Source organism: Myotis myotis, unplaced genomic scaffold (genome assembly GCF_014108235.1).
Source record: "Myotis myotis isolate mMyoMyo1 unplaced genomic scaffold, mMyoMyo1.p scaffold_m19_p_4, whole genome shotgun sequence".
NCBI classification, from domain to species: domain Eukaryota; kingdom Metazoa; phylum Chordata; class Mammalia; order Chiroptera; family Vespertilionidae; genus Myotis; species Myotis myotis.
The window spans coordinates 23,462,198-23,487,009 of NW_023416346.1; the positions used below are offsets into that span (position 1 = coordinate 23,462,198).

The 24,812-nt window shown below is 42.3% G+C and overlaps 1 protein-coding gene across 10 annotated transcripts in view; it reads left to right on the plus strand.

Moving 5' to 3' along the window:
* The window catches only part of ATP11C (ATPase phospholipid transporting 11C), a 226,964-nt gene that overhangs the window by 113,934 nt on the left and 88,218 nt on the right, over positions 1 to 24,812 (plus strand). For all 10 annotated transcript variants that reach the window (XM_036304609.1, XM_036304607.1, XM_036304606.1 and 7 more), the window contains exons 3-6: positions 4,519 to 4,608; positions 6,877 to 6,957; positions 13,472 to 13,579; positions 22,239 to 22,367. In XM_036304609.1, the coding sequence (XP_036160502.1) occupies positions 4,519 to 4,608; positions 6,877 to 6,957; positions 13,472 to 13,579; positions 22,239 to 22,367 (408 nt within the window). The remainder of the gene's footprint in view (positions 1 to 4,518; positions 4,609 to 6,876; positions 6,958 to 13,471; positions 13,580 to 22,238; positions 22,368 to 24,812) is intronic.

The window sequence follows — 24,812 nt, forward strand, 5'->3', positions numbered from 1 at the left end:
GGTTGGGCAGGGCAGGACACCTGGCTTCCACCCAGCCCCAGTCACTCTGGGCAGGTGAGCAGTGCAGAGAGCCTCTGGACAGGAGAGGCAGGCCGGTGGAGGGCGGCCTGTACTCCCCACATGGCGGTGGTGACAGCTGTGAGTGCACTAAGTGGAGCCTGCAGGCTGAACTGAAGTAGCGCCTGCAGGCCATCAGCGCCCAGGAGTGGCTGCGCAAGATCCGCCTCCTGGCCCAGAAGGTGCAAGATCGCAGGGACAGCCACCATGGCGGGCCAGACTGACATCCTCCTGGCTGCACCACGGGGGTTTGCGGATCTGCAAAGCCAAAGGCCTCCGGTGTGCACATCCCCCCTGGTGTGCGAACATCCCCCAGCACACTGTCACCCTCCCACGCCTGCAACAGTTGCAAACCAAGGTGTGCACAAGTTCCCCCCGCCTCTCCACCGCACTTCCATCAACCTGGTATGCCTAACACCCCCACAGGATGTGCATACATCCTCTCTGATGCGCTCACATCCTTTGGAGAGTGTCTGGGTGTTCTGGGTGCTGAGGGTGGGCGCTGGTGAGATAACAGTGAGAGGGCGGAGTGGTGATGCCCTGTTCCCACAGAGGCCAGTGCAGCTGCGAGATCACCTCTGGGGGGTTAATGCAGGTGCTGAGGCAGGAGCAGGTGCAGATAGATTCACTTGGTGGTCACGGGCAGCCCTCGCTGAGGTGCCTTCAGTCAGCGTTCAAGATCAAGAACCTAGAGGTGGAGAGGAATTCCGTCCTCTCAGTGAAACAGTGGGATAGTCGGGGCAACTGTAGAGGAGGAATGTGCACTTTGGGTGCCAGCACCCATGAGCAAAGGCTGCCCTGACTGAGCCTCGCTTGCTTGGGGCCTAGCTCACTCCTGCCGGGCAGCGGGTGACAGGATGTGCTTTTCCAAATTAATGAGAGAAAACGTTGATGCTCCTGCTGCCCACGAAGGTGTTAAGTGAAGTGGGGAGACGTGAGGAGTGAGCGAGGTTCCCTATCTGGGGGTTCCAAATCTGCTGTTGGTTTCTTTCACTGCTGACTAGAGATATACAGGGTGTCCCCACAAAATGTATACACACTTTGAATACCTATTAATTCCAATGGTTTTAAGCGTAAGAAAGAAAAAACAATGGAGCTGTTATCTGTTAAAAGTGTGGGCACAAACAGGTAGTTGGACATTCCCTGAGGGGTCTCAGATTGGAGAGGGTGAAGGCCAGACTGAGGGCCCCCCCCACCCCAGTGCACGAATTTCATGCACCAGGCTACTATATATATATATATATATATATATATATATATATATATATCTCCTATATAATAAAAGGCTAATATGCAAATAGACTGAACAGCGGAACAACCGAACAACCGGTCACTATGACATGTGCTGACCATCAGGAGATGTGTGCGGAACATGGCATGCGTCGGCCGTGGCGGGATGGTGGAGTAGGTGAGTGGGGGTACTCGACCAAGGCAGGGTGCTGGTCGCTATCATTGGGGCGAGCCTCTGGTGGTTACTGAAAATTCTTTGCTCCTGCAAGCTGCAGTCCCACCTGGCGCTCGCACCTGCTGCCAGCGCTGGTGTCGCTTGCACCCGCTGCTGGCACTGGAGCAGCCGCTCACACCCACTGCTGCCGCCCAGTGCTGGCCCTGATTGCTTGGTGCCATCAGTGGGTGTGAGTGGTGGCTGCTGGCCCCGATTGCCCTTCAGGAGCAGGGGGAGGTGGAGAAGTCCTGAGGGGCAATCGGGGCCGGCAGCCACCACTCACACCCACTGCCGGCGATGGCCCAGCTCACACCTGCTGGTGGCACCAGAGCCGCCACTTGCACCCACTGCTGGTGCTCGGCGCCTGTCCCAATCGCTCAGCACCATCAGCGGGTATGAGCAGCAGTGGTGGGAGCAGGGCTGTGGTGGGAGGAAATGGGCAGGAGCGCGGAGGATGGGCCGAGACCCGCCCCTGTGCCTACCGCAGCCTCACAGCCCACAGTTCCTTTCAAGGCGCACAAATTTGTGCACTGGGCCCGTAGTATATATATAATTGACTTTCCCTCTGCTGTACTTTTTACAATTTTTAAAATTCTACTTTACATTCAATATTATTTTGTATTAGTTTCAGGTATACAGCATAGTGGTTAGACAATCATACTTTTCAAAGTGTTCCCCCTGATATTTTCAGTATCCACCTAGCACCATACATGGACTTAGCACTCTAAGTCCATCTGTGTAGTTATAGCCCATAATAGCTCATGAACTGAAATAGGAAAGAAGGGGGCATATAGTAGTAGTTTCCTATAAAGGGAATAGCCTGAGTTTCTCAAGGAACCTGTTCTTTAGGAAGGCAGAAAAGGGTAAAAGAACCGTGTCACCCTAGGAACAAAAATGTTTCCTTTTATGTGTCAAGACCCGTCAGAGGACTCTCACAGTTCCTAATGTTTGTTCAATTAAAAAACCTTTAGTTAGGGAACAAAATGTCAGCAAGCCAAAAATTCAGCTGTTAGCCTATTGTTGAAACAGTTAAGTGCTGATTCGGACTGCATCAGCTTCAAAATGACTGGATCAGTGTTTTGTTTGTTTGTTTTGTTTTTTAAATTAAATTTATTGGGGTGACATGGGTTAATAGGGTCACCTAGGTTTCAGGTGTAGATTTCTGCGTCAAAAGATCTGTATATTGCACTGTGTACCCACCACCCAAAGGCAAATCATCTTCTGTCACCATATATTAGGCCCCTTTCACCCCCACCCCCTTCCCTGTGGCCACCCCCACACTGTTGTTTGTGTCCATGATTTTCAGTTTTATATCCTACATATGAGTGAAATCATGTGATTCTTGGCCTCAGTGGATACCTGCAATAGATATATCCATGGAGATGGTGGGCTTCCTCAAGGTATAGCCTAATTGCCTGGCCCACTCAAAATCTTCCCAGATCTTCATCCAGATGCCTTCTTCATCTCCCTGAAGAAAACATAATGAGAGAGAGACACTTTGGTGAAGTGGCTTTAGCCACTCATGTATATATCCACAGAGCTATGCTGGCTTTAGTTGTCCAGAGAGATCTTCCCCCCCCCCAGGCCAGGAAACAAATTTTATAGACAGAGAAAGTATTTTGTGCTCAAATAAACTTTAATTACACACAAAAAAGTTGATCAGTGGTTTTGATCCCTTTTATTTTTGGTCACAAGCTGCCTTGGGTATCCGATGAAAATGTGGACTCTCTTCTCCCAACTGATGTCCATGCACACACAATTATGCACTTAATTTTGAATGGACTTCCTTGAGGCACTTCTGAAACTTGGGGGAAGAACTATGTAGGTTGTTTGTTGGTTATAATGGAGCTGCATCACTGAATATGTTTGCCTCCATTCATCTTCATTTTCTTGATATTCCTTTGGGAAATCGAACCCATATGCCTTTTAAAGAGGGGTTAGTAGTAAATTCCCATGTTCTATTACTTTGGCTTTTCATCCACCTCACTTAATTTAATGGATATTTTCTCACATTAGTATAAATTTAGATATTTAGCTTAAGAGACTTTTTTTTTTCTTACTGGTTTCTGGTCTTTTTTATTCAACTATCTAGAAAATTCAACTTCCTCTGGTGATTTTTAACTGACTCAGATCTTGTGCTTAAGGTATCAGTGAGAAAGTATGTGATTTGACAGTTGGCCCAAGAGGTCTCTCCTCCTGCCCATGTACAGTTTAGCATTAAAACCTTTATATATTACCAATTACAAAAGCCCAGGGTGGTATGTTGTTGATTATAGTGAAAGTTCTCTGTGACCCAGGGTTATGTGTACTCCTCAGGTGTCATGGATCTGGGAGGTACTGGTTGGGACAGAGTTATATCTGTGATTGTGATCAAGACTCCAGAGGTTAGCTGAGCCAGAGGAATTAATTTGTTCATTCATTCATCCAACTAATTTATTGAGTGTCTACTTTGTGTCATTGCCTATTAAAGGAGAAATTTTAATAAAAGTGCATGCATATATTATTCACTGCAACAAGTGTTATCAAGGAAGTGTTGGATGATATGAGAGCACATAACAAGGAACCTAATTTAAATTAAGACAGGGAAGGCAGACGTCTGGGACTAGATGGCCCAATTGTAATAGTCAATGTGAAACTTTATTACTCAAAAGTGTTTATTTACTATATCTCTAAGTATATGCTTATTCGTATGTATGAGGTTTGGGTGTGTTTTTTTTAAATACGTTTTTATTGATTTTAGAGAGAGGAAGGGAGAGGGATAGATAGAAATGTTAATTGACTGCCTCCTGCACGCCCCCTACTGGGGATCAAGCCCACAGCCTGGGCATGTGCCCTGACCAGCAGTCAAATTGGTGACCTCTTAGATCATGGGCCGATGCTCAAACAGTGAGCCACACTGGCCGTGCATTGGGTTTTAACATGTTTTCAAAGTGTAGTGATAACTTGGACCCATATGAGTCATTGCTAAGATTTTTAGTTTGCTTTTTGATCATATGTTTTTTCTTTCTTCTTTACAGTATACACTTTGGAATTTTCTCCCAAAGAATCTGTTTGAACAGTTTAGAAGAATTGCAAATTTTTATTTTCTCATAATTTTCCTTGTACAGGTAAGAGCTCCATAAACTGCCATTCCACTTTTAGAAACTTAATTACTTCAAACAAATTTTCACTCTACTTCTAATCTTAAAATGACCTGTGATTAAAAAGATGTTTCAGGGCTTATTATAATAATACTTTTAAAAGTGCCGATATTACATATTAAGGTTTATATTATTTTATATATTTCTAAAGTAGCACTTTCACCGGAAAACTTGTTGCAGCTGTTATTTTTTTAAAAAACTTTTATGGATTTCATATTTTTGTTCACACTTGAAGCACATGTATTATATACCATTAAACGCATTGGTATATATCAAAATTGGAAATAGTTTAGGTTAATAGTTTACTTTATTAAACACTAATTTCAGCTTAATGGAAAGTGTATAACTTATCTTCCTGATTATTAGTTATGCTCTTCATTCATTTATTTTAAGGGTGAAAGCCTAGTATTTAGACATTTTAAATTGCATCTTCCATTTTAAGTCTGTAAGTTATTAAAATCTTCCCCTTGCCAAAATCAACCACTGAAAATTTTACTACATTAAAGGTACTTTTCTCCCTCACTTCATTTTTCTAAAACAAAGCAGAAACATTTCAATGAAATTGCTGAAATGCCTTATTGGTGTTAAGTGCTTCTGTTTATCCACTTTAAGTTTTTAAGTAAATGGTACTGTAATTTAATTTGGCCCTGCTACTTAAAACCAATCTGGTTTATGATATGGGAAAGAGCCAATTTCAATTTTGAATGATGGGGCACTTTAAAAGAGGCTCCCCTACATCCATGGTAAGATGTCTTACAGACTAGCATAAAATAAACTACATAGAGGATTATGAACATGAATCATTCCACTTGGCTTACAGCGCATCTCAGTTCAATTTAGTGAACATATAGCAAGCACCTCTTATGTGCCAGACAACAAAGATTTTAGCAGGTGCAATGAAGATACAGCTTTTCTATCCTGAAGGAATTTATGTATAGCCAAAACTAGTCATGTATTCACTTAATTTAATATAGTAAAAGTCATAAAAGTAGCATTAGCAAAATGTTATGGGGATATGGTAGAAGTTAAGATTTTTTTTTTCTACCCAAGAGGAGCTTGAAAAGGCTTCAAAGAGTAGGTGATATCTGAACTGAGCCTTGAAGGATTAGAGACTGGTATCAGTCTGTGTGAAGGCACAGAGCCATGTAAAAGCCTGCGTCTGCAACACAGTGTGTGTGGCAGGGGCAGGTCTGTGTGGGGGTTAGAGATGAGAGTCAATGAATTGTGAGGGCATATGGAACTCATGGTCCTCTGTCACTCAAATCTAGTTCTCATTCTCTTTCAATGTTTCCTATTTCAGTGAATGACAACATCAACCAGCCATGTTAACCAAATACTTGGAAGACATCTTTAATTACCCCTTACAAGAAATTCCTTATTAGTCATGCCATTTTTGCCTTCTAAATATCTCTGGAACATCTTTCCATTGCTGCTGCTACTCCCCTCATCCAAGCCATGATCTTTTATCTGGATTAGAACAGTAGCTTCCTAAATGGAACCCCTGCCTCCATTCTTGTTCCCTTCCATTTTATTTCCCACAATGCAGTGAAAATCTTTTCAAAATGTTGTTCTCTTTATGTGAACTCTCCCTGGTTAAAAGCTTCAATTATTTCCCACTGTTTGTGGGATAAAGAATTAATTCTAGCATAGAGGCCCCTGCTTGGTCTGGCCCGTCTCCCTCTCCAGCCCTGTCTCACACCACATGCTGTTGTTACTGGATCCCTTTATTTCATTACCTGTATAACACTCCCTCCTACCATAGAGGCTTTGTATACACTGTTTACTGTTCCTGGAAAGCACCCTTCTTTCATCTAGTTAACTTCTGTTTACTCTTTAGGTCTGCAGGTATTTTTTTAATACCTGGTTTTCCCTGTAAGCTGCCAGCTGTATGTGGTCAGGGACTTTTCTCCATCTGTTTAAAGCAGCATCTCTAGAGCCTGGCTGATAATAGTTCAGGGACTGACAGAATGGTGCTCAACAAATAGATGGTAAATGAATGGATGTATTTCAATAAAGGGGTTAATTCAACCTGTGATGAAAACTAAACCTGATTTAGAAGTATTTTTTTAAACTAACTGTTGTGTGGATTGCTTTTGTTTTAATGAAAGTTAACATTCACCCTGCTACCAGAATAAGTTTTGTCTGCATTCTTTCTGAAATTTTTTCAGCATGTACAGACTGCATATAAGTTATTGACTATTTTTATTTTACTTTCAATTTAATTTCTTTACCTAGGTCACAGTAGATACACCAACTAGCCCAGTTACCAGTGGACTTCCACTTTTCTTTGTTATAACTGTTACAGCCATCAAGCAGGTAAATTTATTATTTACATTTATGTCTGCATTTTATTTCTGTCTAGTTCGAATTTCATTGTCAAGGATTCTCTTTCATATTTATATAGAGTGGACACTGTATCTGAGGGGTTTAATTTATATTTGGTTCTTATTGAAAATCTCTTAAAATGATTATAAAATACATCATTAATATTCATGCTCCTTTCTTTCTCAATATTTTTGTGTGAGAATATTATCCAAGTCAGGAAGTGGGAGGCAAAATGTTAATGTGCATTAATTTTTTTCATTGTGGTATGTCTATTTAAAACATTTCCAATCTAGTGGACTTTTTTGCTTGTTTGCCTATGGTAGATAACACAAGAGCATAAATACTTTAATTTTGTTGTCTTTCCTGATGGTGCTGAAGGGGGTGGTAGGTGGAGGAGACTTTTATTGTCTTGTCAAAGCTGACAGCTGCCATGGTTTGTAATGCTAATGTTGATACTGGACTAAAGGGACTAAAGGAGTCCATTTGCCTGTATGTGTCAAAGCCCAATAAAACAGGAACAGGAGCTTGCAGCCAAAAAAAGTAAGGGTTTATTTTTAGTAAGTGGACTGCCAGGGGGAATCATAGATGAGCTAATGCTCAAAGACCTGGCTCCCCAATGGCTTCCAGAGGATTGGTTTTTTATAGGGACAAAATCATTAATCAAGACAAAGGAAGTTAGTGTTGTAATATACTAAACAGACACAGTCTCTGTAGTCATAGAGTTGACATTATAGTAGGGACACAAACAATAACAAAACCACAAAGACATAATTTAAAAATGTCAATAAATGCTATGAAAGAAACAAAAAAATATTTGAACTGAGAACTTACACTAGTATGTATCAGAAAAGTTATTCACCTCCAATAACAGAAACTTCTCAAAAACAATATCTTAAATATATTTCTGTCATATGAAAGAAATCTGGAGGTGGTCATTCCAGGCTAGATGTAGTGTTTCTATGATGTTGTCACTGGACTAAATGGGTCCATTTGCCTGTGTGCATCAAAGCCCAGTAAGACATTAACAGGAGTTTGCAGCAAAGAAAATAAGAATTTATTTTTAGATGGTGACCCAGGCCTGAAGTCATAGGTGAGGTAATACTCAGAGACCTAACTCCCCATTGGCTTCCAGGGAATGGTTGTATAGGGGGGAAAATCATTAATTATGGTGACTAAGGGAGTTAGGGTCCTGGTCTGTACTGATTGTTCAGCACTAGAGTAGGGGGTGGTTGATCAGTGCATCTGGTTTTGCTGCTTTACTGGGCCTGGAGCTGAAACATAACTGAAGATTAGATATTATCTCTACTTTGACCTGATCAAAACTCTGTTTCTGTGGCCAACAGACCAGAGGCTTTGTTCCTAAGATTATTTGAACCTCATTGTCCTGAGGGCTTAATGATTCAGGAAGTAGACATGCAAGGGAGAAGGAAGCAGGTGAGTCAGGGTTCTGGGCAAGGCCAGTTTGAATCAAAAGGAAAGAAAAGAGAAAAGATTATACTAAAGAAATGAAGTTTCTGCACAGTTACAATGTCTTGGAAGTATTTTGAGCATTCCGGATGAAATTGAAAATGGACAGAAAGTGGAGGAAAAGGGATAGGTTAGCAATTTTTACCACTTAATTAACCACAAAACCAGGCTAATTACAAACATACTTTTACATAGTACTTATCAAGTTCTTTTAACAGTGTCTCAAAAGAACTTCCAAATTAAAAGTCTGCTTAACAGTATTGGGAACAAGGTTATGTTTCCTCCTGGGGTTATCTGGTCTTCTATCTTGCCTAACAGGAACTACAAGAATATTTTATCAAGTTCTTGGTTACTAAATCAAGACTTTTGAAATGTTCTTTCCCTTAAGCTGTTAGGATTATTTTCTTTAACATCGTATAATTGCTGCTTCCCAAAATATCCTGTATGGTTTCAAAAGCTCTTACTGATTCATTTTATTTCCAATACTAGTTCATATTAGGACCTTTCTCTCCTCACTGAAATGATAGCCTAGCATAGTCATAAAGAGAGACAGAATTGGAATGTATATAGCAACTGAGAAAAAAAGGGGGAAGCAGTCAAGGTATTTTTCAAACAGTTATATTTGAAAAGGTACAGATATAATTATAAAGAAAAAAAGGAAAGTATTGTAAAAAACAGGAGAGGAGGTTGTACTCAAACAAATGAACATCCTCTCGCCTTGTTTCTTTTGCCTTAAATATATTCCAGACAAAAAGCCCAAAGAAAAATGAGCCATTAGACCTTTCCCTGATTACTTCTAATTCTAAAAAATGAACACCAATTTATATTTTCTTTTACCACCAAGTCAGTGTAGAAGTTTAACTATTGATCTCTAAAACTTATTATAGATTCTCTGCCAAAATAACCCTAGCTTGCCTTTTCTATTCTGTCCCTGGGAGGATTTCAGTTTCCTCAGAGATGATCACTCCAATGGTCTACTACAGAAGAATATATTTAAGTGGTTAAGTCTGTAAGAAAATAATACCCAGAAATTTTTTTTTCAAATTCAAAAGTAGAAAGATGAATATTAACTTGAATAAGAGTAGAATTAAAAAGAACAGATCATAGTCCTTCAGTTCAAGAATATTAAGGCTCTAATGCTTGTGTTTTCATTAATACTTAAATGTTGAATGATAGAACCTTTTAGTACAATAAAGCTATTTACCTAAGGGATATTTTGAAAGTGTATCTTAGTTTTTCTATAAAAATGTAATGTCTCTTTAGCAATATATTTTGAAACTAGAGGTACGGTGCATGGATTCATGCACCGGTGGGGTCCCTCAGCCTGGCCTGAGCCCTCTCGCAATCCAGGACCCCTCACAGGGGAGGTCGGAGAGCTGGTTTTGGCCTGATCCCTGCAGGCCAGGCCCAGGGACCCCACCAGTGCATAGATCTGTGCACTGGGCCTCTAGTAAATATATAAAAAGCTCTTCAACCTTCCTCAAATCATATAAGATCTTTGGTTAATTTCTTCCCGCCCTACTCCCTCCCCCCTTCCTTCTGAGATTCATCAGTCTGTTCCATGTTTCCATGCCTGTGCATTGAGTGTCTGCCCCCTGGTGGTCAGTGCGCATCATAGCTTCCAGTCAAACAATCGCTTAGGCATATATATATCCTATGTAATAAAAGAGAAACATGGTAATTAGCGTACGACCGCTACCCTTCCCATTGGCTAATCAGGGCAATATGCAAATTAACTGCCAGCCAAGATGGCGGCCGGCAGCCAGGCAGCTTAAATCGAACATGAGGCTTGCTTACTTCAGTGACGGAGGACTCCAACGTTCCCCACCTGCCGCTGCAGGCCTCTGAGCTGCAACTCTAAGCAACTATGAAACAAATATAGAAGCTAAACACAACCCCAGAAACCTGCTTTAGTCACTGGGCTTCAGCCAGCAGGATCGCAACATTGTTTCAAATATATAAGGTAAACAAAGGCCAGAAACCTGCTTTAAGCAGAGGAGGCCTAAGAGCTGGAGCCAAGCCTCAAAGCTAAAGCTGGCCCAGAATAAAAAAAAAAAAAAAAAAAGAAAAAAAAGGAGCGGTTGGGAGCTTCAGTCACCCGCCAGCCTGAAAACAGCCCTCAGACTCTCACCCAGACTGGCCAGGCACCCCAGTGGGGACCCCCACCCTGAAGGGTGTGTGACCAGCTGCAAACAGCCATCAGCCCCTCACCCAGGCTGGCCAGGCACCCCAGTGGGGACCCCCACCCTGATCCGGGACACCCTTCAGGGCAAACCAGCCGGCCCCCACCCATGCACCAGGCCTCTATCCTATATAGTAAAAGGGTAATATGCCTCCCAGCACCGGGATCAGCGGAGCTGAGAGGCCTCCCGGCACTGGGATCAGCGTGACGGGGCAGCGCCCAAACCCCTGATCACCCTGCGGCTCTGTGTGTGACAGGGGGCGGGACTACAACCTCCCTATCGGCCCTGCTCTGTTTGTGACAAGGGAAGGCGCCCCAACCCCCTGATCAGCCCTGCTCTGTGCCTGATAGGGGGGAGCTCCCCAACCCCCTGATCACCCTGCGGCTCTGTGTGTGACAGGGTGCAGTGCCCCAAACCCCTGATCGGCCCTGCTCTGTGTGTGACAGGGTGTGGTGCCCCAACCCCCTGATCAGCCCTGCTCTGTGTGTGACAGGGTACGGCGCCCCCACCTCCCCCCCCCACGGGCCCTGCTCTGTGTGTGACGGGGTAGAGCCATAACCTCCCCATCGGCCCTGCCCTGAGTGTGACAGTGGCGGCGACCCAACCCCCTGATCAGCCCTGCTCTGTGTGTGACAGGGGGCGGTGCCCCAACTCCCCTATCGGCCCTACTCTGTGAGTGACGGGGGAGCTCCCCAACCCCCTGATGGGCCCTGCTCTGTGTGTGACAGGGGGGAGCTCCCCAACCCCCTGATCGACCCTGCTCTGTGCGTGACAGGGTACGGAGCCCCAACCCCCTGATGGGCCCTGCTCTGTGTGTGACAGGGGGGAGCTCCCCAACCCCCTGATCGACCCTGCTCTGTGCGTGACAGGGAGGAGCTCCCCAACCCTCTGATCGACCCTGCTCTGTGCGTGACAGGGTACGGAGCCCCAACCTCCCTGATGGGCCCTGCTCTGTGAGTGACAGGGGGGAGCTCCCCAACCCCCTGATTGGCCCTGCTCTGTGCGTGACAGGGGGTGGCGCCGAAACCTCCCCATCGACCCTGCCTTGAGTGTGACAGGGGGCGGTGCCCCAACCCCCCAATCGGCCCTACCCTGAGCGTGACTGAGGGTGGCATTGCAACCTCCTGATCCGCCCTGCTCTGTGCATGACAGGGGCGGCGCCCCAACTCCCCCATCGGCCCTGCTCTGAGCCCGACCAGGGGCTGCACCTAGGGATTGGGCCTGCCCTCTGCCACCCAGGAGCAGGCCTAAGCCAGCAGGTCATTATCTCCCGAGGGGTCCCAGACTGCGAGAGGGCACAGGCCACGCTGAGGGGCCCCCCTTTCCCCCCGAGTGCACAAATTTTTGTGCACCCGGCCTCTAGTCCTATCTAATAAAAGAGAAACATGGTAATTGGCGTACGACCGCTACCCTTCCCATTGGCTAATCAAGGCAATATGCAAATTAACTGCCAGCCAAGATGGCGGCCGGCAGCCAGGCAGCTTGAAACTAACATGAGGCTTGCTTGCTTCAGTGACGGAGGACTCCAACGTTCCCCGCCTGCCACTGCAGGCCTCTGAGCTGTAACTCTAAGCAACTATGTAACAAATATAGAAGCTAAACAAAACCCCAGAAACCTGCTTTAGTCCGCCGGGCTTCATCCAGCCAATCGCAACATTGTAAGCAAAGGCCAGAAACATACTTTCAGCAGCGGAGGCCTAAGAGCTGGAGCCAAGCCTCAAAGCTAAAGCTGGCCCAGAATAAAAAAAAAGAAAAGAAAAAAAGGAGCAGTTGGAAGCTTCAGTCACCCCCAGCCTGAAAACAGCCCTCAGCCCCTCACCCAGACTGGCCAGGCACCCCAGTGGGGACCGCCACCCTGAAGGGTGTGTGACCAGCTGAAAACAGCCATCATTCCCTCACCCAGGCTGGCCAGGCACCCCAGTGGGGACCCCCACCCTGATCCAGGACACCCTTCAGGGCAAACCAGCCAGCACCCACCCGTGCACCAGGCTTCTACCCTATATAGTAAAAGGGTAATATGCCTGCCTCCCAGCACCGGGATCAGCGTGACAGGGGGCAGCGCCCAAATCCCCTGATCGCCCTGCGGCTCTGTGTGTGACAGGGTGCGGCTCCCCAACCCCCCCCCCCCCACGGGCCCCGCTCTGTGTGTGACGGGGTAGAGCCATAACCTCCCCATTGGCCCTGCCCTGAGTGTGAGAGTGGCGGCGCCCCAACCCCCTCATTGGCCCTGCTCTGTGGGTGATAGAGGGCGGCACCCCAACCCCCTGATGGGCCCTGCTCTGTGCGTGACAGGGGGCAGTGCCCCAACCCCCCTGATGGGCCCTGCTCTGTGAGTGACAGGGGGCAGTGCCCCAACCCCCTGATTGGCTCTGCTCTGTGCGTGACAGGGGGTGGCGCCGCAACCTCCCCATCGACCTTGCCTTGAGTGTAACAGGGGACGGTGCCCCAACTCCCCAATCGGCCCTATCCTGAGCGTGACTGAGGGTGGCATCACAACCTCCCGATCATCCTGCTCTGTGCATGACAGGGGGCGGCGCCCCAACTCCCCAATTGGCCCTGCTCTGAGCCCGACCAGGGGCTGCACCTAGGGATTGGGCCTGCCCTCTGCCACCCAGGAGCAGGCCTAAGCCAGCAGGTTGTTATCTCCCAAGGGGTCCCAGACTGCGAGAGGGCACAGGCCGGGCTGAGGGACCCCCCTCCCCCCCAAGTGCACAAATTTTTGTGCACTGGGCCTCTAGTATATATATAATACTGTAAGTATAAATTTATGCTGGTAACTCATGGAGGGGATTATAGAAATTTAATTCATTATATGAGCTTGATTGTATAGTTTTGTTGTTTTTTTATCCTTCTAGGGATATGAGGATTGGCTGAGACACAGAGCTGACAATGAAGTCAACAAGAGAAATGTTTACATTATTGAAAATGCAAAGCGAGTTAGAAAAGAGAGTGAAAAGATCAAGGTATTAATTTTTGTTTATTCTTTATTATGGTAAAAAATACACCTTTTTTCTTTATGCTTCTTTATTATGATAAAAAATATACTTTTTAAAAATTCTTACCCAAGGACAAGGTTTCATTGGTTTGAGAGAGAGAGAGAGAGAAACATCCACTGGTTTCCTCCTGCACTCACCCCAACTGGAGTCTGACCGTGCAACCTAGGTATGTACTCTGACCAGGAACTGAACCACGGCCCTTCAGTGCATGGGACAACACTCCAGCCAGCTCAGTCACACTGGCCAGGGCTGCACACCATTTTTAAATGGACAATTGATTCAGTGGCATTTAGTGCATTCACAGTGTTGTGCAACCATTGACCCTGTCTAATTCCAGAACATTTTCATCACCCCAAAAGGAAACCCCCATAAGCCATTAAACAATCATGCTTCATTCCTCTCTCCCCCAGTCTCTGGCAACCACTAATCTTCTTTCTATTTCTATGAATTTACCTATTCTAGATATTTCGTATGAAAGGAATCATACACTGTGTGGCCTTTTGTGTCTGACTTCTCTTAATGTAATATTCCCGAGGTTCATTCATGTTGTAGTATGCATTAACACTTTATTCGTTTTTATAGCTGAATAACATTTTATTTTATGATTATACCAGTTTGTTTATTCATTAATTAATTGATGGAAGTTAGTTTTTTTCCCATCTTTTGGCTATTATGAGTATTGTTGTTACAAACAGTTCATGTACAAGATTTTGTTTGAACACCTGTTTTTAATTCTTTTGGGTATATACCTAGGAGTAGAATTGCTAGGTGATACTATAATTCTATGTTTAAATTTTTCATGAATTACAAACTGTTTTCCACAGCATTTTTTACCATTTTACATTCTACCAGCAATATATAAGGTATTTTGTTGCCAACAGATTTTATTTTAATTAATAATTAACTTTACTTTTTAGAGCAGTCTTAGGTTCACAGCAAAACTGAGCAGAAACTACAGAGTTCACGTATACCTTGTTTCCCCACAGGTACAACCTCCCTTGTTACCAATATCCCTCACGAGATTGGTACATTTGTTATGATCAATGAACCTACATTGACATATCATTATTATCCAAAGCTTATAGTTTACATTATTAGGGTTCGCTCTTGGTGTTTTACATTCTATGTACCTGAACAAATGTATAAATGACATGTATCCACCATTATATTATCATACTGAATTGTTAAACTGTCCTGAACATCCTCTGTGCTCTGCCTATTCATCTCTCCCTCCCTTCCTTCAACCTGGAACCACCACTAATCTTTTTACTGTCTCCATAGTTTTGCCTTTACCATAATTTCATATAGTTAGAATCATACAGTATGTAGCCTTTTCATATTGGCTTCTTTCACTTAGTAATATGCATTTATGTTTCCTTCATGTCTTTTCATGGCTTGAGAGTTCATTTTTCTTTAGTGCTAAATAATACTTCATTGTCTATATGTAGTAGTTTATTTATCTATTCACTTACTAAAGGACATCTTGTTTGCTTCCATGTTTTGGCAATTATGAATAAAGCTGCTATAAACATCTATGTGCAGGTTTTTGTGTGTACATAAGATTTTAGTTCATTTGGGTAAATACCAAGTGTGACTACTGGATTGTATATTAAGAGCTTGTTTAATCTTATAAGAAACTGCCAAACTATCTTCAAAGTGGCTATCCCATTTTGCATTCTCATTAGCAGTGAATGAGAATTCCTGTTTCTCCACATCAGCATTTGTTGTCAGTCTTGTGGATTTTGACAATTCTAAAAGGTGTGTAGTGGAATCTTACTTTTGTTTTAATTTTCAATTCTCTAATGACATATGTTGTTGAACATCTTTTCATATACTTACTTGTCATCTTAATATCGTCTTTGGTGAGGTAAATTTTTAGGTGTTTTGTCCATTTTTAAATCAGATTGTTCATTTTCTTATTGGTGAGTTTTAACAATTTTTGTATATTTTGGATAGCAGGCCTTTATCAGATGTGCTTTTTACAAATATTTTATCCTAGTTTCAAGGTGTTATTTTTTAAATTTAAATTTTGTTATTACAATAAAGAACACATCAAATTTACCATTGTAACCATTTTAAGTGTACGGTTCAATAGTATTAAGTACATTCACATTGTAGAGAAATAAATCTCTAAAACCTTTTCATCCTATAACACTAAAACTCTGTAACTACTAAACACTAATTCCTCCTTCCTCCATCCTTTGGTAAACACCTTTCTATTTTCTGTTTTTATGATTGACTACTTTAGGGAGATACTTCCTATAAGTGGGATCATACAATATTTGTCCTCTTGTAACTGGCTTATTTCACTTAAGCATAATGTCTTCAAGCTTCATCCATGTGGTAGCATATGACATGATTTTCTCCTTCTTAAGGCTACATAATATCTGATTGTATGTATATAGCACAGTTTATTAGTTCATCTGTTGACGGACATTTGGGGTTGCTTCTACCTCTTGGTTATGAGAATAATGCTATTATGAACACACATGTACAAATAACTCTTCAAGATCCTGTTTTAACAAGATATGGATGCAACCCACATGCCCATTGATGAGTGTATAAAAAAGTTGTGGCACACAATGAGATACCACCTCACACCTTCAGAATGGCTATCAACAATAAATCAACAAACAAGTGTTGGCGAAAATGTGGAGAAAATGGAACTCTTATGCACTGTTGGTAGGAATGCAGGTTGGTGCACCCACTATAGAAACCAGTATGGAGGCCAAACCGGTTTGGCTCAGTGGATAGAGCGTCGGCCTGTGGACTGAGGGGTCCCGGGTTCGATTCTGGTCAGGGGCATGTACCTTGGTTGTGGGCACATCTCCAGTGGGGGGTGTGCAGGACGCGGCTGGTCGATGTTTCTCTCTCATTGATGTTTCTAACTCTCTATCCCTCTCCCTTCCTCTCTGTAAAAAATCAATAAAATATATATTTAAAAAAAAAAAGAAACCAGTATGGAGGTTATTAAAAAAATTAAAAATGTAACTGCCTTGTGACCCAACAATTTCACTTTTGGGTACATATCTGAAGAAACCCAAAACACTAATTCAGAAGAATATATGGACCCCTATGTTCATTACAGTGTTATTTATATTAGTAAAGATATGGAACCAATCCAAGTGTCCATTAATAAGTGAGTAGATAAAGAAACGGTGGTACATATATACAATGGAATATTCCTCAGCTATAAAGAGATCAAAATCTTAACATTTGCAACAGCATGGATAGACCTAGAAGGTATTATGCTAAGTGAAATAAGTCAGTCAGAAAAAGACAAATACCATATGATTTCACTTATACATGGAACCTAAAGAACTAACCATATGAATAGACAATATTAAAACAGACTCATAGACACAGAGAGCAGACTGGTGGATACCATAGGGAAGTTTGATTGGGGGACTGGGTAAAAGAGGTGAAGGGATTAAGAAGTACAAATTGGTAGTTACAAAATAGTCATGGGGATATAAAGTACAGCATAGGGAATATAGTCAATAAAATAGTGACAAATGTATGGTGCCAGATAGGTACTAGAAATTTAGGGGGGAATGCTTTGTAAAGTATATGAGTGTCTATCCACTATGTTATATACCTGAAACCAATATAAAATAATATTGAAAGTAAACTGAAATAGAAAAATAAAAATAAATTAAAATATTTTTCACAAAAGATTCTGCTTTGAATGGTTTAGGACTATCAAAAGTTATCACTGATGAATCATTTATTAAATACCTAGAATGTCTGAACATAAGTTCTCCATATCCCTAGTGATAGGTAAATTGTCTTACATCTTATAGTAATGGTGGGACAAAGGTTACCACATAGGAGGGTTACCTGAGTTTGACATAGAATGTCTTTCTTTTACTCTTTTTTTCCCCTCCATTCTCTGCATCCCAGAGGGGATGACCCTGGGATGAACTAGAGTAGTTAGGATCTGAATTTTCTAAACCAGTTGTAGAAACTCGGCATTACTGTTCAGCATAAGAACCAAAGCATCCTAAATGTTTCATAAAATTAAATCTGTGGCTCACAGGACATGTAGTAAAAGTCTCCCATTCATCTTTCTTTCTCCTATTTCCTCTTTCTGATTTTGCTATTACCCCCATTCCCTTAGAAAGACCCCCGTATTCCATCTTTCCTTGACTAGACTTTATTACCTTAAGGCTTACTTCATCCCAGTATAATCTTAATTAAATAATTTGATGCTGTTGTGTGAAATGCTATTTGATTATTTGATTGAGCTTTTTCTGGAGTATTTGTATGTGTAAAGAGATGTTTATAAACCAAACATGTTTAAATGTTTAATTGTTGAGCAGGAGAGTGACTTGGTCCATATCCGCAGTGCAATGGGGATTCTTTGAAAGGTTTTAAAATAAGGGAGTGACTTGATCTTTAAAAAAAAAAGACAACTCTGGAGATTGGCAAAAGTGGAATCAGGGAAACCCGTTAGATGGCTACTGCAAAACATGGTAAGAGTTGATATTAGGGTGATGGTAGTAGAGATAATGATAATAAAGATAGTAGTTAACATTTATATATTACATAAATATACCAGGCATTCCCTTTTAGTTTATATTAACTTATTTAATCCTTAATTCACAACAGTCCTATGAGGTAGGATATGTGTGTTTTTTTGGTATTATTATCTCCTCTTTAAAAGTGATGAAACTGAGGCAGAAGGATGTTAACAAACTTTTCCACAACTAGTGGACATCAGAATCTAGTGATATATTGGATGTAGGGAGTGAGACAGAAAAAAAAAAAAGAATAAAGATAGCCTTCTTGGTTTTGGCCTGAGCAACTGGATGAATTAAATAATACTATTGAACAAAATGGTGGTGCTATTAAATAAAATGGAGAAGAGCAGGTTTAGGGACAGAAAGGAGTGAAATTAAAAATTCAGTTTTGGCCATGTTAATGTTGAGATACCTGTTAGACATCTGGATGGAATTGTCAAGACTCGAGCTCAGAGATGTTTTAAGTGGAAATAGAAATTTTGATTTTATCAACATGTAGATGGCATATGAAGCCATGAGACTGGATGAAATCACATAGCACATAGAGATCCCAGAAACAGAAATTGTAGAATTCAAATGTAAAAAAAAAATATTTTAAGGGAGCCCTAACCAGTTTGGCTCAGTGGATAGAGCGTCGGCCTGCAGACTCAAGGGTCCCGGGTTCGATTCTGGTCAAGGGTATGTACCTTGGTTGCAGGCACATACCTAGTAGGGAGTGTGCAGGAGGCAGCTGATCGATCTTTCTCTCTCATTGATGTTTCTAACTCTCTATCCATCACCCTTCTTCTCTGTAAAAAATCAACAAAATATATTAAAATAATATTGTAAGGGAAAGAATATGGATTTTGGCATTAGAAATATTAGAAGATTTTCTTTAGATTTACTGATTATTTCCTTTGTTGTATCTAGTCTATTGATAAGCCCATTAAAGGACATCTTTTTTAAATTTTTTATTGATTAAGTTATTACATATGTGTCCTTATCCCCACATTACCCCTCATCCCCCCCCTAAAGGACATCTTTATAGTATCATGTTTTTCATTTCTAATTTCCCCGTTTGCTGTATTTTTTTTTGTAGTTTCCATCTGTCTATCCAAGTTCTTCATCTGTACATATATGTTGTTTACCTTTTCCACTAGGTACTTTAAAGTCTTAATCATAGCTATTTTTACATCCCTGTTTCATAATTTCAAAATCCGAACATTTCTGGAGCTGGCCCTGTTGATTCTTTTATCTCTTCATGATAGGTCATTTTTGTCTTGTATTTTGTGTCTCATTTTTTAAAATTGAATTTTGGGCATTGTATATAAAAAATGCTGAAGTCCTAGGTAGACAGTATTTATATTCTGAACAGAGCAGGCTTCTTCTGTCAGCCCATAGTGTTGGGAGTTGCATCAATCTAGTCAGGAGTTGGGCTGGCTTTGGTTTTTGTTTGTAGCTATTGATATTTCAGTACACCACTGGACTTCAAATTCCTGGAGTGCTGGATTGCCATTGCTTCGTGCTTTGTGGGGGGCCTAGGACTCCAAAGTATTTTTCTCAGTGCTCCTGTTCCACCCTCTGCAGGTGCTACATCCCTGAGATACAGTGGATGCTTCTCTCTCTGTCCTTTCTCCTCCCCCAGTGGTAGATTGCTGTTTCTTGTTATTCATTACAAGGCTCCTGTTTGGAACAGAATGATTTCTTGTATCTCATGCTCTACTCTCAGTGATAGGCAGGCCTGATGTACCTTTACCTCAGGGTGGAACTTTCTCAATACTCCCACCCCACCTCCCATGGAAGCTGAACTTTGCCTTTTATCAATGCTAAGTCCTCGGTATAGTGAGTTTTCTATCCCATCCCCAACAGCAGATGGCTTTTGCTTCTATATCCTCTAGCAATGGTGACATTTTTCTGATATATGCCAAGGAGGGTTTCTTTCCTTTCTCCTAGACACAGATGGCTTTTACCTCAAATGAGAAAAGGGTACACGATTCTGACATACAGTTAATCACAACCTGTATGCCTGTACCAGTGAGGAAGGCTCTTTTAGGTCTCCCACCCTCTTGCTTTCTCATGAGTACCCAACAGATGCCTGTAGATCTCTTCTTTTCTATCAAGCTTGCAGAGATTCTAATGTATTAGCTCCTACCAAGCCTTTTAGAATTGGTTTAAAATCCAGTTGTTTTCTTCTTATGCAAGTTTTGTTGGCCATCTCTTCATCCTGTGCTTTGACAAATGTGAAAGAGTTGTCTCTCCTCAGAGGGACTTTTCATACTTTGAAATTCAGTTCACTTGGTTGCTTTGCAACCTCAGCTCTCTGATGAACTAAAAAAATTATGATTTTGTAGGTTTTCTAATATTTATGTTGAGGGATAGTGATGCTCTCTTCTGGCTTTGAACTTGCTAAATGTTTCCAGAACTCCAGAGTTGATTGTCTAACTGGACCATGTTGTTCTCTTTCTTTAAATGTCTTTTCCCAGTTTCCCTTTGCCTTAAAGGTGAGCCCTAACCCACTATCCTGGCCTGCCAGGACCTTTGAGATCTGGCCCATATCCATCTCGCCAAGCCTCAACTTGCACTCCAGATACAGGGACCTTGATAGTTAATATCTAAGCAAATCCTAAATGTTGTAGAAGAAATTCTCTATTTGTGGTTTTTATTTTTCAGTGCCTGAGAATCACCTTCAACCCTTTGAATGTTTCCTCCTTCTAACATGCTTTAGGGTTTCATTTATTTATTTTTTTTGTTTATTTAAGCATCAACTGTGGTTTTATGTAAGCTACATAAGTTTATGTAATTGAAGAAGGATAGATCTAACAAATAAAATGCTATTTACAAATTAGTTCAATTATTGATGCTGTTGCTCTTGGAACTGATGAAGATTGGCAAAGAAAATAAAATTGTTCCCAAGTAGGTCTTAACATCCTCATCTTTATCTGCCAAATTGTGTAGGAAATAAAAGGCAGGTGTGCTAGTTATTGGTTCATTGTTTCACAACCACTGTGTCTTGGTTGTTGTGCTAGATATTGACTATCTCATAAGTGAGTCATCTTCTGCCACTAGCAGCCTCCACCCTTAATCTGAGGGTGCTGTATAAAAATCTTTTCTGTGTGTGCCATGGTATGAAAAATGTTGGGAAGTGCTGGACTGATGATTTCCTACACACACCAAAAAAAGTTGGGAAGAAAGTAGTTGCAGGGTATTAGTAATAATTATAATTAATACCTATCAGATGGTGACTGTATGCCGGGAGTTTGCAAAACACTACCTTTGTCCTCGTTTCATGCTCAGACCAGTCCTACAAGGTAGTTGCAATCATCTATGGCACTTACCCAAGGTCATATAGTTATAAAGTGGCAAAGCTGGGGCATAAAGTCAGGTTAGAAAATCCTACCTATTTAACCATTATGACTTATTCCCTACATTATTAAATTATCTGCAGTAGAAATGGTTCATTATTTCTTCTCTCATCTTTTTCTTCTATTTGAGCTTGGGGCACTTGCACATAGGAAGTTGTTTTTCATTGCCATATTAATTGATTCTTCTAATAGCAGATGAATTGTTGGAAAATGACCTATTTGAATTTTTTTTAAATGTTATGGGGGAAAAAATAGGTGCCTATAATTAACTGAGGTTTTGTGAGCACTGAAGAAGGAATTAACACCCAACAATAATAGCTATTATCACACTGAATGGAAAACATATTAAAATATCTATGATGCAGAGTAGAAGTGTGATTGCCCAGGGTTCATGAAGTTCTCAAGTTGAGACATGTAGATTTTCTTGATTCATTCATGAAGTGCCAGAAATGTCTTATCAAACATCAGTGCCAGAAATGTCAGAGAGCAAACAGGTCCCTGGGTGCTGAAGTCATTCATTAGAGATTAAATTTCACTACTAGGGTAATCTGAAAGCATCACAAGTCCTCATGACCTTAAAGAGAATTCTGAATGTTCAGTAATATTCTTTTATCACCTCTCACGTGGTATAGGATGCTGAGATACTCTCTAAGCCCCAGGACAGGAGAGGTCTCTTGCTACTGTTTTGACTTTAGTTTGTAATATAATGAATGCTTTGTTTGGAATTAAGAATATTTATATTTGCTTTTTTCTCCATTCTAGGTCGGTGATGTAGTAGAAGTACAGGCAGATGAAACTTTTCCCTGTGATCTTATTCTTCTATCATCCTGCAGTAGTGATGGAACCTGTTATGTTACTACAGCCAGTCTTGATGGGGAATCCAATTGCAAGGTAATGAAGAGTAAACCTCGCTTATACATTTTAAGCTCAGAATAGTTCATCAATAAATACTCCTTCCCACTCCCCTAATCTTTTATCTTATTTTATCTTATTTGTATACATTTTGTATTTGAAGACAGCTTTTATGTAGTTATCCTTGAACTTCTAAGAAAATTCTCAACTTTGGGGAAAGGGGTGGTATTGGGTGAAGAAAATCCATGTCCCAAGTAAAAGCCACCATATTTATATATATATATTATTGATTTCAGAGAGAGATAGAAACATCAATGATGAGAGAGAATCATTGATCGGCTGCCTCCTACATGCCCCACACTGGGTATCGAACCCACAATCCAGGCATGTGCCCTGACTGGGAATTGAACCATGACCTCCTGGATCATACGTTGATGCTCAACCACTAGGCCATGCCAGCCGGGCGCCACCACAAGCAGTTAGTAGTATATAAAAATATTGATATAACCCACTTAATATTTTATTGAGGCTTTTGAAAATGAGAGTAATCATAGGCTGAAAGTATCGACACTAATAAAAGGCAAACATGCAAATTGACCATTCCCTCACTACACTTTAAGCCACGCCCACCAACCAGTCAAAGTGAGTATATGCAAATTAACCCATCCAAGATGGCGGCCGGCATCCACGGAGCTAGAGCAAGCAGGAGGCTTGGTTGCCCCAATGATGGAGGAAGCCAAGCTTCCCGCCTGCCGCAGCTGGCTCTAAGCTCCACTCAAGGCAACAAAATTTCAATTATAGAAGATAAATAAACCCCAGATACCTGCTTTCAGCCAGCTGTGGCCACGGACCTGGAGTGAGCAGGAGGCTTGGGTTGCCCCTGGCAATGGAGGAAGCCAAGCTCCCCGCCCGACCTGACCGGCTCTGAGCTCCACTCAAGGCTACAAAGTTTCAATTATAGAAGGTAAATAAAACCCAGAATAAAACAAAAAGAAAAAAGGAGAGGCTGGGAGCTTCCGTCACTGGGGGGCTTGGCCAGCCTGAAAACAGCCCTCAGCCCCTCACCCAGACTGGCCAGGCACCCCAGTGGGGACCCCCCACACTAAGCCTGAAAACAGCCATCAGCCCCTCACCCAGGCTGCCAGGCATCCCAGTGGGGACCCCCACCCTGAAGGGGGTGTGACCAGCCTGCAAACAGCCATCAGCCCCTCACCCGGGCTGGCCAGGCACCCCAGCGGGACCCCCACCCTGATCCGGGACACCGTTCAGGGCAAACCAGCCGGCCCCCACCCATGCACCAGGCCTCTATCCTATATAATAAAAGGGTAATATGCAAATTGACCCTAACAGCAGAATGACTGGGAATGACTGGTCACTATGACACACACTGACCACCAGGGGGCAGATGCTCAATGCAGGAGCTGTCCTCTGGTGGTCAGTGCGCTCCCACAGGGGGAGCTCTGCTCAGCCACAAGCCAGGCTGATGGCTGCCAGCACAGCGGTGGTGGCGGGAGCCTCTCCCGCCTCCTCAGCAGCACTAACGATGTCCAACTGCAGCTTAGGTTTGCTCCCTGCTGGTAAGTGGACATCCCCCGAGGGCTGCTGGGCTGCCAGAGGGATGTCTGACTGCCAGCTTGGGCCCGATCCCTCAGGGAGCGGGCCTAAGCCAGCAGGTGGACATCGTCTGGCAGGGGTCCCAGACTGCAAGAGGGCAGAGGCTGGTCTGAGGGACCCCCCCACCCCCCAGTGCACAAATTTTTGTGCACCGGGCCTCTAGTATAACTATAAAAATAATATCAAGTACTCTCACCTTACAGTTTGATCTATTTATTTATTTATTTATTTATTTATTTTTAATATATTTTATTGATTTTTTACAGAGAGGAAAGGAGAGAGATAGAGAGTCAGAAACATCGATGAGAGAGAAACATCGATCAGCTGCCTCCTGCACATCTCCCACTGGGGATATGCCCGCAACCCAGGCACATGCCCCTGAACGGAATCGAACCCGGGACCCTTCAGTCCACAGGCCGACGCTCTATCCACTGAGCCAAACCGGTTTCGGCATGATCTCTTTATTTAAAAAGTGATGAATATTTTCTTTAAAAATGTTTGTTCTTGGCATATAGAAAATGTAATCTGGAATAATTTGATTGCTTTTAAAACAATGCCTTAGGGCAGTGATGGAGAACCTATGACACTCGAACTCATTTTTTTGGTTGATTTTTCTTTGTTAAATGGCATTTAATTATATAAAATACATATCAAAAATATAAATCTTTGTTTTAACTATGGTTGCAAATATCAAAAAATTTCTATATGTGACACGGCACCAGAGTTAAGTTAGGGTTTTTCAAAATGCTGACACGCTGAGCTCAAAAGGTTCGCCATCACTGCCTTAGAGTGTAGTTTGGCAAATATTTGCTTTATTGCAACTAGGAAGAATTATAAATCTGTTAAAATAAATTTGCTCAAACTGGAGAT